Here is a 12,206-nt window from a genome sequence, read left to right as displayed (position 1 = left end):
ATGCTATTTCCACGTGGACTACTACATTGTGCTCTGGAGATTGGCTTGGCTCAATACTTGGACTCTGTTTCATCTCAAACACGCTACAAAACCATTCAGTTAAGTACTCTTTATTCTACTATTTACCCTGCTGTTCAGCATTCAAACGTTTTAATAAAACATTGGATTGGATTGCCATTCACCTCTCGTCTCCTCCATCTCCGTGTGTGTATGTGACAATAATGTCCAGTTCTAGTTGTAGAGATACCATTTTACTTTTTTCAGTCTGGTTATATCAATAATAGACTACTTTCACACTTTTAGACTGTAATGCATTTAAAGTATAAAGCACATATCCCCCCCCCAGATAAATAGATAAATGTTGCTGTAATCTGGCCTGTTATTTGTAGAAAGTATTAATATTGTATTGATATGTCGTCTCTGTGCCGCAAGTCCTTCCTCCCTGCAAAGTAATTAAATAAAAAAGCATTTACTGAGCTCTCATGAATGCAGATTGTCATATCAATATGAATAATCTCAAACCTCACCAGTTCTTCTTGCACAGATGATCTGAAGAAGAATCACAGTAGGAGCAGCAAACACTGCAGTCTCAAGAATAATCAAAATCACTACAGGAAAGATGTACAGATGATATACAGAATCAAGAGAAAAACACTCAATCTGTGAACTGTGAATAAAATCAAAGATATTAAACGGTAAACAATTTTTGACAAAGCACTGCAGATTAACTGTTGCAGCATTAATGAACTGCATGTAAAGACTTGTCGTACCTCTGATGATCCATGATCCAGTTGTCCAGCTGACTTCAGTTTCTGCTGCTGGATCTGTCCAAAGATGCAACATGTGAACATATCATCTTAATACTAACTGCATGTCACATAAATTACAAATATTCACTAAAGCTATGTGAACTACATTAATAAATGGAAAGGTCTCCGTTACGTAAGCAACCTTGGTGAATAGGAATCAAGACGCTGTGATACTTGGTGATACTTGGTGAAATCAGGTTCACCATGGGAAATACACCTGCTGTGACTTAAGCCTTTATACCAGGGCCACCTTATTTCACTGAGGGCCACTTCAACATTATGGTTGTCCCCAAAGGGCCATTTGTAACTGTAAGACCGTACAAATGTCACTACCCCTTTAACAAATTGTTAAATTACTGTCTCTTTATTTTATTATTACTTAAGTTACAAATATTGTATATGCATTTGCATAGAGGTAAAAATGTTATTGCTCAGTAATATTTTAATGCAAGTCCTTTTAAACCTTTTAATTGATCAGGTTAAGAAATCCACAATTTCATAAAGTAAATAACAGACAAATATCAAACACAAGTCAAAACATTACATTACATTACATTACATTACATTTACAACTTGTTTGTTTTGTTACATTTGAGAGGGGAAGAACTTTGGGACAACAAATAAACCACAATAACCTTCCCATGCTGAGTTGCGTCTTATATGTTTTACCAAGTTCAAGATAAAGTTTGTGGATGATTCTCACAGAACTATATTTTCTGCAAAGAATTTTTCAAGATAAATTAAAACTTTTTTTTAAATTTTCATAATTTGTAACTTATGTATACAATGCAACAGCAAAAACTGATTAAAAAAGTCACATTTGTTTAAAGCATTTTATGTAACTACAAGTCAAGCTGCATTCATTACAGAGACATTCACGTTCATAGGTTGACTTCTACTCTGCATTGCTGCCACTGTGGAAATGGCATACCATGACGCCTTCGGTCAACATAAGTCTTCAAATCGGCCACTAGACAAGAAAGGATGTCCATACAATAAGGGCTGATAAACAGCAGATCTCTGATCCTCCTTAAAGAGGATAAGACCACCAATAGGGCTTTTTGAGAGCCAGAGGATTATGCAATGCTTACTCCAATAGTTCAAACTGATGGCTTGTCAAACCTACCAGGACAACTGATCCCAAGAAGGAATTCGTACAGGCAGAAAGGCCGAAGCCATCTTGCTGTCTGTAAGAACTGGGAAACCAGAAGGTGTCACCCATACCCATTTTCCACCAAGGCAGTTCAAGTGCTGGTTTGGAGCAAGAGCCTAGTTTCAAATTGTTTGTTTTACCAACAATATGGACAGAAAATTTTGGGTGACTTTTGGGTGCCGATATAGTCTCGTAAAGCCATTGTTGATTATTAGGCTTATTCAGGATGTATCTGTGTGGACCGGCGTGTGGTGTCGATGTACTGCAAGAACAATTCAAAAGCTTCAAGAGTCGTCTGCTCTCCAATTGCTCTTGTGGTGCTTTGATGTTGTGTACAGTCAGTCTGCGCAATGCCAATGCATCTCGTTTTTGTTTGGTGCTGTTTTTTCGTGCTGTTTTGTTTGGTGGAAAGATGAGATGTATTCAGTAACACAAAACCTGGCTCTGTGGTGGCGCTCTAGCCCATGGAAAATCAAACTGGTTCTTAGAAGGCTTGCATGTCAAACCAACTCTGAACGGCAGTAAAAGGGTAAGACTTAAAAGGTTTCTTATCCTATTAGTGAGAGAGTGTAGGATATATAAAAAATTGTATGATTTAAAGATGTTTTAAAAATTATTTTAATGCTCTTCAAGCATTTATACAATAATAATACAAAGGTATACTGCCCAACTGTTGTTATGCATTATTTTTCATTCTTATATAGAATGAGCTGACCGGATTACAGTTAAAAGAGTCCTTATAATATGTTCTCCCAGGCTTTGGAGGAGGGACAATTGCCCCAGTCGTTTAATGAAACAGTAATCACAGTTATACACAAGAAAGGGAAGGATCCATTAATGTAGATCAAAAAATCTTAGCTAAAACACTAGCCATCAGAGTCAATACGTTGTTAGGAAAACTAGTGAAACCCGATCAGAATGGCTTTGTTTCGGGTCGCAATTCCTTTAACAGTCTTCATCATCTGTTTAACATATTGTAAATGCATTTTGGAATGTCATGTAGTTGATTAATTAGGTGGAGTCATTGGGTAATGAGGAACACTGGGAGGGGAGCCATAGATTCATTGACTGGGGCGGGGAAAAGGCTGAAAATGATTATGGACCAAAAAGGAGCAGGGGAGCCTGTGTCTGGATAGAACAGCTTTAGGAGTGCCATTGTTTGTCACTGTACTGAGTCTTCTGGATTGCAGGAGCATCTTGGAGCATTGCTGAATTTCACCCCTGTGCTGATGTTGTTGGACTGCTTGAGTGCACTGGCATATTACTGGACTTGGTCGCTGCACTGAGAGGGTTGGACTGTTCGAGCATGCTGAAAGATTGTTGAACTTCATTACCGCACTGAGATGGTGTGGAATTCACCCCCCTTCCCCCAAGATAAGTGTTTTTATATCTTTTTTCCTATGCAGGTTCTAAATGAGTTGCCACTGTTTGTAAATGATTTTGGTTGTGTAACTAGAGAAAAGAATGAATTCATGTGTTATCCTGCAGTCTCAAAGCTTTTAGGTTGTGTGTTAGCCAGTCCTCCATTTTCCCCTTGTCTTAAATAAAACCAAAATTTTTGATTGAAGTTGTGGTGGCACGCCCATCAAATAGATTAATTATATGTGGTTGGATCCTGTCCAAATGTTTTTTGTTTTTTTTCCAGGCAGTGTATGTTTGAATAAGTCTACATATCTAAAATGTCAGAGTTTGCAAACAATGTGCCCTTAAAATTTCTGAATATCACACTGTGATTGGCATTGGGACACAACTCATTCTTTTTGTGTATCCTCCAGGATTGTGAAAATCCAGAGGTCTGGGACTGCAGAGACAACAGTGGGCATGTATGTCTTTCAGGCAGGGGGTGCAGGTCAGTGGATATTGGTTTGAAGTTCTAAGTCTAATAAGTCTGTTTGGTGCTTTTTGGACTGATTAATGAGCTTAACCTAAACTACACAACAGATCTCAAGTGCACGTTTGTAGCTTTTCAGAAAATCTTGATTGAACTGAATACAACCAAGCTGTCACCAAATGACTCTAAGCAATGACACCTGAGATTGTTGTACATTTTTGTACTTAAATCAATTAAATCAATCAGAAAGTACTCAATTTCTATGTAGAATGTTTATTTTATACTCATATACAGATAGTCAACCAGAACGTTAAAAAGCCCCCAAAGTAGCTCAAGGACCATATCCCATATCAAAAGTCAAAATATTTAATTTCCTTATCTAAAATATTAATTTTACAGTCACTCTTGTGCAGACTGATCATAAACACAGCTAAAAGGCTTCCTACCAGTGGCCTTCACAAAATGTAACATCTTGCACAGTTTAATAACAGGTAGAATGAAAAATGTTTCAATACAAGGATTTCAATCACACATAATTTATGGAATATTTCAAACTTAACCATGGAAGAAAAATAACTCTTTGCAACAGTTTAAAATCAGCCCAATACAGTGCAAAAAAAACTGGATTTGGCAACCCTGCATCCAACCATACAATCCATGGGTCAAGACAAGAGTAAGGAAAAATGACTGACAAATTATACTGGAGGATTTGCTTCTCAGCAGATAATATCTGATCTTATCTGATCTTGCGCAAAAATTTTATTCAATATTAAAATGATTGAAAGTGTATAGCCGCTCATTCAAAAGAGCCCAAAATTCAGTGGAAGCCTGAAAAATAAAACAGAATGATTGCATGAGCAGGCAATAATGGCACAAAATTCAGTGGAAGCGTGAACAATAAAACATAATGGGTAGTGGGTCGACAAAGGCTCACACACTGTTGCACAAAAGCCTTGTGGGCGTGGGTGTTCGAATCCTGACTTGAGGACCTTTTACCAATCCCAAGGACCTTTTACCCTGTCTCTCTCCCACTTTGCTTCCTGTCCATTCTGATCTTTCCTGTAGTAATAAAGGTTGAAAATGCCAAAAATAAATACTGAGCGCACATCTCAGATTGGTGACTGTTTCTATAGCAACTGGGATTCTAACGGCAGCTGCAGTGACGCACTGAATTTACTAATCACGGCGGCCATAATGAGCGTTGCATTTCCCCATTCAAAACTATACAAGTGACAAGTCTTGGGTATTCTATAGTCTTTGCTGTAACTTAAGTAGTATTGAAGTTATCTTAATATAATTTTTGATTCTGGTTCTTAAGAAACCGTTCTTTTGCAATCTTCATTTTTTAACCCTGCATGGATTAATCCCAGAGATATCGAGATCTCAGTGCAACTCCAAATTTAGTCTCTTACCCATTTTAAATGGTCAAAACTAAATGTAGTTTTGTGTTTATCTAGTCATTACTGTTTACAATGCAAAAATGCAAATAATAACAGTAACCCAGGGATTAGGATTGTACAGTGTGAGAGACTTGTTTGTTTGAGGTACTATAAGTGTTTCTGCCAAATGTGCCCTTTAGCAGTAGATACTTCATGTATGACTATGCTTCATATTTTATAACAATAAAAAAAGAAAAAGAAATTCAAATAATTATTCCAGGTGAGGCAAATCATGGTTTATTGTTGTGAATGCAATGTGTGGCGAAAGCAGCCACACTACGCTATGAGGCGTGGGATTTGTTTTAAGCATGTTACAACAGTGCATGTTTAAACTCTTAGTAGTTTCAAAGCTGTTAAAATGTATATTTATGTATATTAAAATAAATTAGGTTAAATATTTCAAAAGGGTTACCAACGGGTAAGTTTAGGGTTAGGAGCTGGCTAGGACAATAATTAAGTGTATACAATTAAACATATTTCCTTATAAATAATAATACACAAAATTCCTAACCCTAACCCTAAAAAGTGCTAAATAAAGTATGAGCTGCTGATCTATGCATGCATACATATAGGACTGCACGATAAATCGAAAATGAAATCGCAATCGTGATTTCTTTGTTCACACGACTATGACAATGTATGGTTTATCTGAGTTCTTCTTATCGAATTATCGATTATTCCATATAATACACATACAGTATATAACAATGCAATGCCTTTATCACTGCTTAGAATACTATGAGTACTCTGCGTGCCTTATTCTGTGTAAAAAGCCACACCATCTCACAGAAGGATTTATTTCAAACACTCGACTGATGTTATGAAACAAGTTTGGAGTAAAAACGTTATTAAATGTGGTATTTTCACATGCTTTCAGATGTAGCAGCATTTCTACACAGAGCTGTAGTTCAGTGAGAAGCTACGCAAACAGATGTCATTATCGCGAACAATTTCTATTGATATCATTAATGAATGCGATATAGCGTAGCTTGCATATGGCTCTGTGTATTAAATGCTGCTCCATCTGAAAGCACCTGCTGGAGCTTTACTACTACTTACACAACCGACTTTACTGAAAAAAAATTCAGTATGACAATTGCCTTCGGTTATTTGTGCAGCCCTACATACATACATACCAAAATAATAATAATAAAATAAAATTATTTAAAATAATGATAAAAAAAACTATCGGTCCTAGAAATGCATCCTGAAACTGCAGCCTCAGTCTGTGCAGGAATACCCTTCTTGCTTCAGTACAGTACGTTACGTGACTGCCCCCTACTGATCATTTCTTTCTTGTGCTAGAATATAGATAGAGTATTCCTTATAGTCCTGAGTGATCATTTTCCACTGAATGTGCATTCATAATACAGTACACCTAAACTTAGCCCTCACAGGAAAGTATTGGCAAATTCTGAATTTCACAAAACACTGGTTAGTATGTGTTTTAAGCCTTTTGGTTTACGGGGACACAGGAAGTGTCCTCATAAACCATGCTTATGTTGTAGTACCCTTGTCATTGTAAACATTTGTGTGCTCATAAACCATACCAGTACACACACACACACACGTTAGTGTACAACTATTTTGATTATGACAGGCTGTCTTTTTCAAAAAAGATTAAAAAAAAAAAAAAAGATTTGAGGGCTATGATGAATGAGTTTAACAACAGAAAACAAGGTGATAAAAAGACTGAATCCAGTATTTCATGATCATATAACATTATGTGGGTATTATAATCTGTTTTTTGTAGGGTGGTCATTTTTTGAGTACAAGAAGTGTGACTTTGTTCCATTTTTAACTAAATAAAAGAATTTTAAATCAAACTTCCTGGCTAAATATTAAACAGCACTAGTTCACAGAAGAAAACAGTATGCAAAACACTGATGTAGAAAGACAGTGATGATGTACCTGTAGTTTTGTGTGTGTTTGTAGTTGGGGGATCCTGAGAGTTTGTGGGGTGGGCTGAAATCATTGCTGCCTTTAGATCAGCTCGAGCTGTAAAGAATGAATGTTAGCTCAGATGAATCATACTGTAGAATATGACAATTATATTTAACACACTTTAGTGTTAGCTATTATTATATTAGCACATCTAACAGAGACTCTTTTATAACTGATTGATGAGATTGTTTTCTCACCTGAACTCCTGTTAGTATATGTGGCTGAGGTCATGACTTGATCTCTGTGAGTAACTTCACATCTCAACTCTCTGTTGTCATCTTCTTTCAGAAGTGTTGTATTCAGAGTGCTGATACAGTGTCCTGGAGCTGATTCCTGATATCTAGAGTCTGATATTGTCAGTTTAACACCAGCCTGATTCACCCAGAACAGCTGGATTCCCTCAGAACGGATCCAGTCATCACAAGAAACTCCTTCAAATGAATACAACTGACAGGAGAGAGTCACAGAGCTGGCTGGACTAATCTCAGTCTGTGAGGATGATGATGAAGAAACTGAAAATAAAACACAAATCTCAAACTTTTTATTGGGAGTTTAAATGAAGAATTGATAGTATAATTGTATAATCATAAAATTACCATGAAGAACATGCAGATGAACACAAGCATCAGTTCCTTCTTTTTTTCCATTCACATATTTTTGGCAGGTGTACGATCCATAATCTTCTTTTGTGACGTTCTTGATGCTCAGAGAGCAGTCAGAGCCCACGCTCAGTCTTTCATGTCTCTCTGTGTTTTTCTCCTTTTCCCCTCCAGAAATCAGTTTAACTGTTGCTGAATATCTCAATCTGTTATAGATCCAGTGTGTTGATTTGCAGTGAGATAGAACAATTTTACAGGGCAGACGGACATTTTTACCAGAACTGATGAACACATGACTCTCATCCACTCCACTGGAACCTGAAGCACAAGAACATTTGACTGACCATTACGTTATATATCAATAGATAAAGCTTCATAAACAAAGCCCTGTGACAGCAGGTCATTCTCATGTCAGTGCGTTCAGGTAAAACCAGACAAAAGGTTATAAAAACAGTTCTGAAAACACTAGTACAGACTAGAAATGTTTTTGGCATGTATCTATAACATCGACAATGTATTACTTTTAAGTATTTAGTTACTACACAGGATAACTTTAATAACTCTATCAGCACATCTAACAGAGAGTATTTCAAAACTCATCATAAGATTGCTTTCTCACCTGAACTCTTGCCAGTGTATGTGGCTGAGATCTGGACTCGATCTCTGTAAGTAACTTCACATCTCAACTCTCTGTTGTCATCTTCATTCAGAAGTGTTGTATTCAGAGTGCTGATACAGTGTCCTGATGAAAATAATATCTGATATCTGGAGTCTGATATTGTCAGTTCAACACCAGCCTGATTCACCCAGAACAGCTGGATTCCCTTAGAGCGTTTCCAAACATCACAAGAGACACTATCATATGAATATGAATACAATTGACAGGAGCGAATCACAGAGCTGCCTGGACTGATCTCAGTCTGTGAGGATGAAGATGATGATGATGAAGAGACTGAAACACAAAATAAAACACAAATCAGTTTTCCATCATCATGAAAGTTTAAATTAAGAATTTGATCTTTTTAGATTGACTGCATAATCATAAAATTACCATGAAGAACATGCAGAAGAAACTGAGCATCAGTTCCAAGTTGTTTGTCGTTCACATATTGTCGGCAGGTGTAAGATCCAGAATCTTCTTTTGTGATGTTCTTAATGTACAGGGAGCAGTCAGACCCCAGACTCAGTCTCTCATGGATCTCTGTGCCTTTCTTCTTTTCCCCTCCAGCAATCAGTTCAGCTCCTGCTAAATGACTATGATAGATCCAGTGTGTTGATTTCCGGTCAGGGAAAACATTGTTACAGGGCAGACGGACGCTGTCACCAGAACTGATGAACATATGAGCATCATACGCTCCACTGGTAACTGAAACACAATGACATTTGACTGATCATTATATTGTATATTAATAAATTAAACTTTATTGTATGCATAAACTGAACTCTTTCACAGGAGTTTAAAGAGCTTGTAGAAATGTGTTTACCTGTGAGAAGTGAAGAGAGAATGATCAGTCCCATCAGACACAAATGACACTTCTCAGCCATTTTCTCTTTCTATCAGTCTTCCTCTTCATTGCATGCTCGTAACTTTTTCTTTAAATACTATCCACACTTCCTGTGATTCATCACTTCCTCTGACTTGACAGACTGGGTGATTATATTCTGTAAGTGTTAATATATTATACATGATTCCAGTCATAATGGAAAAGTGTTGCTTTATATTTCCTGAAAAAAAAAACCCTTTTGAATTCAAATAAATTTTATTAATAATATACCCTTTTCATTGATGTTTAAATGTTATAGGAACAGTCCCTCAAGATCAACTTGTGGTTCAAGAGCACAATCCTAACAGCTCCGGGAGTTTTAACCTGCAGTCATTCTGTAAACACAAAGACTTCGACCAGCAAAACACTGGTCATGAATCAGAAGTATAAAATGAGGATTTCAGAGGATTGCGATATAAACCAAAAGGAGACTGGTTCTCCTTTGCTGTAAAAAAAGCTTGCGAGCCTAGCACAAGCTTACCGGAGCTTATCACGCCTATGTCATCCGGTGGATGCCACTCTCTTGTATAGCTAGAGTTTCTAAGGGGAGAAAAAAGCTAGAGATTACGGTTTATAACGTGACTTGAGGGTGAGTAAATTGGGGTAATTTTAATTTTTGGGTGAACTACCCCTTTAAATTATTGATAAAACTGGTTTGCTACTAAAAAAGGTTTTCATCTGTGGGAATAAACACAGATGTGAAACTATACTATCTCTCAACCCAGGTTAGATGGATGATGCTGTGAATCACACATTCAGATCACAGTTTCTCTTCTTTTTTTTTTTAACTGGGTTTCTACAACTGAAACTCTACAACTGAAGCTTTATTCTATAAATAAATGTTTGCTGCAATCTATTTACAAATTCACTGTTAGTTTCATTGCCGCTAATTATCTAAAGTGTTTATTTCAATGACTTCATGTGTATGTAACTACATTTGTGTGTCAGAGATTTAATAGGTTTTACATGTTGCATAGTCTATTTTTAACTTGTCTTTAAGAACTGAGACTAAGCAATCACATGACAGGCAGTAGGAAGTAGTCTCTCATGAAAAAAGGAGCAGTACATAATGATGATACAATGGCCTTCTGATCCAGTACTCAAGAACACTCACAAAATAATAAAAAGAGAAGAACAATCCGTGTATCATTCGTCCTTTCTATATTCAATTATAAATTCAAATTCGAAAAAATCAAAAAAGGACTTGTTATATCATTATTCATTTACAGATACAATATTCAAAAAAATAAATAATGACTTGTTTTTTGTATTTTCGATTTCAGATGGGAAATCTGAAAAATGCCTACAGCCTGAATCTGATTTTGATATTTAGTTATCCAGGTTGGCATGACCCAGAAGTCTGAGTTCAGTGATGGGATTGATTCCAAGGCCTCCATAAAATTCCAGATGACAGGGGAGTTTAGTTTACTATGGACACGTTAGAACAATACATTGAGTTAGTTAAAGATTTATTCGAAACTGGCAAGACTCATGCAGAGATTTCCACCCATTTGCAACAAATGGACGTCCAGCAATGTTCTGAAAGGAGTATTAGACGAATTTGTTTGAAACACAACCTTTGTTGAAAAAGACATGTAATTGACACAGTATTGGAAGCAGCTTTGATTGGATCTATTTACGAGGTAAATACGTTTTTCTTCTTCTTTTTCTTATAATTATTATTTACATTCTTACTGTTCTACCAGTGTTTTATGGCAAGACAGCGCATTCACAGTCCTCCAAGAAACAGGCAGCTATGCGTTCAGCAAAATTAAATGTAATGTTTGTTCATTTAAATATATTTATTTTTTAGCAGTTCTCTTGTAATAAACTAATAAGCTATGTGTTCCATGTAAAGTTATGTTCTATGTTCTATGTTCTAAGTAATTAAGCGCAACATTTTATTGTGTGTCTGTTCATTTTAATGACCTGTCGCTGTACAGGCTTTTATTGTACAGGACGGTGTAAACAGCTCACACTTACAGGTTTAATCAACTGTTATTTCCTGTAGGCCTTAACCTAGCATTACGATTTCAAACTGTAGGCTAAAATTATTGATAATATCAAAAATGTGATGCACAATCAAATGTCCCATTATGCATAACGTTACTGTTTAAATATCTTGCTTCTCAGTCTTTGGTTGTCTTGGATACAAGAATCATATTGCTTAAATGTTATCTCATTGTTATATGTCTTAATAGACGGGCCATCATACGGCCGCGAGTTCATGACTGGCTATCTATCTGCACTGGGAGCGTGTGCAGGAGAAAGTCAAGTTGGAAAAATGCTAAGAGAAATTCATCAGCCATACCATGATATGTGACGACAGATAAGTTTTGCTCCGAATGTGTTTGTGCTGTGTATTACAGAATAAAAATAATCATGATAAAGTGACATGACCAATTATATCTTTAGTCTTTAACATGATTGGTTCTCCCCCCTTCCTGTATTACTTGGCAGAAACAAATCTCGATTTCTTGATTACTTATTCCACAAATCATGGTCATGAGATCCAATTATACAGCGTTTTGTTTCCTTTCGTTAAATCCTTCACCATACAAACTGGCACATGTGCTAACACATTTTATCAGCACCATTTAAATGTTAACCCTGCAAGAAAAGAATGTTAGAGAAATATGATTACTTAATTTCCTTTGAAGTATTTGGGGTGAAACCTAATTAAATATAACCCATTTATATAAAAATTCTCTTGTAGCAAAAACATTAGGTAAATACGTGAGCTATGGGACCAAGATAATAACTTGCAATAATCAAATGATTTCCCCTTGTCTAGGGTGCTCGTAATCTTAACCCTGTCCCTTATCATGCTGAATATATGGGCCATAAGCTACACCTTGATCAAAATGAGAAGCTTGGGATGTTTGGT

General features: G+C 36.4%; 1 protein-coding gene across 1 annotated transcript; it reads right to left on the bottom strand.

Moving 5' to 3' along the window:
* Positions 1 to 395: 395 nt before the first annotated feature.
* On the bottom strand, positions 396 to 8,375 carry LOC127164517 (uncharacterized). Its single transcript, XM_051108494.1, has 7 exons — positions 8,348 to 8,375; positions 7,773 to 8,093; positions 7,374 to 7,688; positions 7,144 to 7,230; positions 771 to 824; positions 528 to 608; positions 396 to 442 (listed from the first exon to the last, which is right to left on the bottom strand). The coding sequence occupies exons 1-7, from the start codon at positions 8,373 to 8,375 to the stop codon at positions 396 to 398; spliced, it is 933 nt and encodes a 310-aa protein (XP_050964451.1).
* Between the last annotated feature and the right edge of the window lie 3,831 nt (positions 8,376 to 12,206).

The sequence above is a fragment of the Labeo rohita genome, chromosome 4 (genome assembly GCF_022985175.1).
Source record: "Labeo rohita strain BAU-BD-2019 chromosome 4, IGBB_LRoh.1.0, whole genome shotgun sequence".
NCBI classification, from domain to species: domain Eukaryota; kingdom Metazoa; phylum Chordata; class Actinopteri; order Cypriniformes; family Cyprinidae; genus Labeo; species Labeo rohita.
This window is presented reverse-complemented; position numbering and strand designations above follow the sequence as displayed.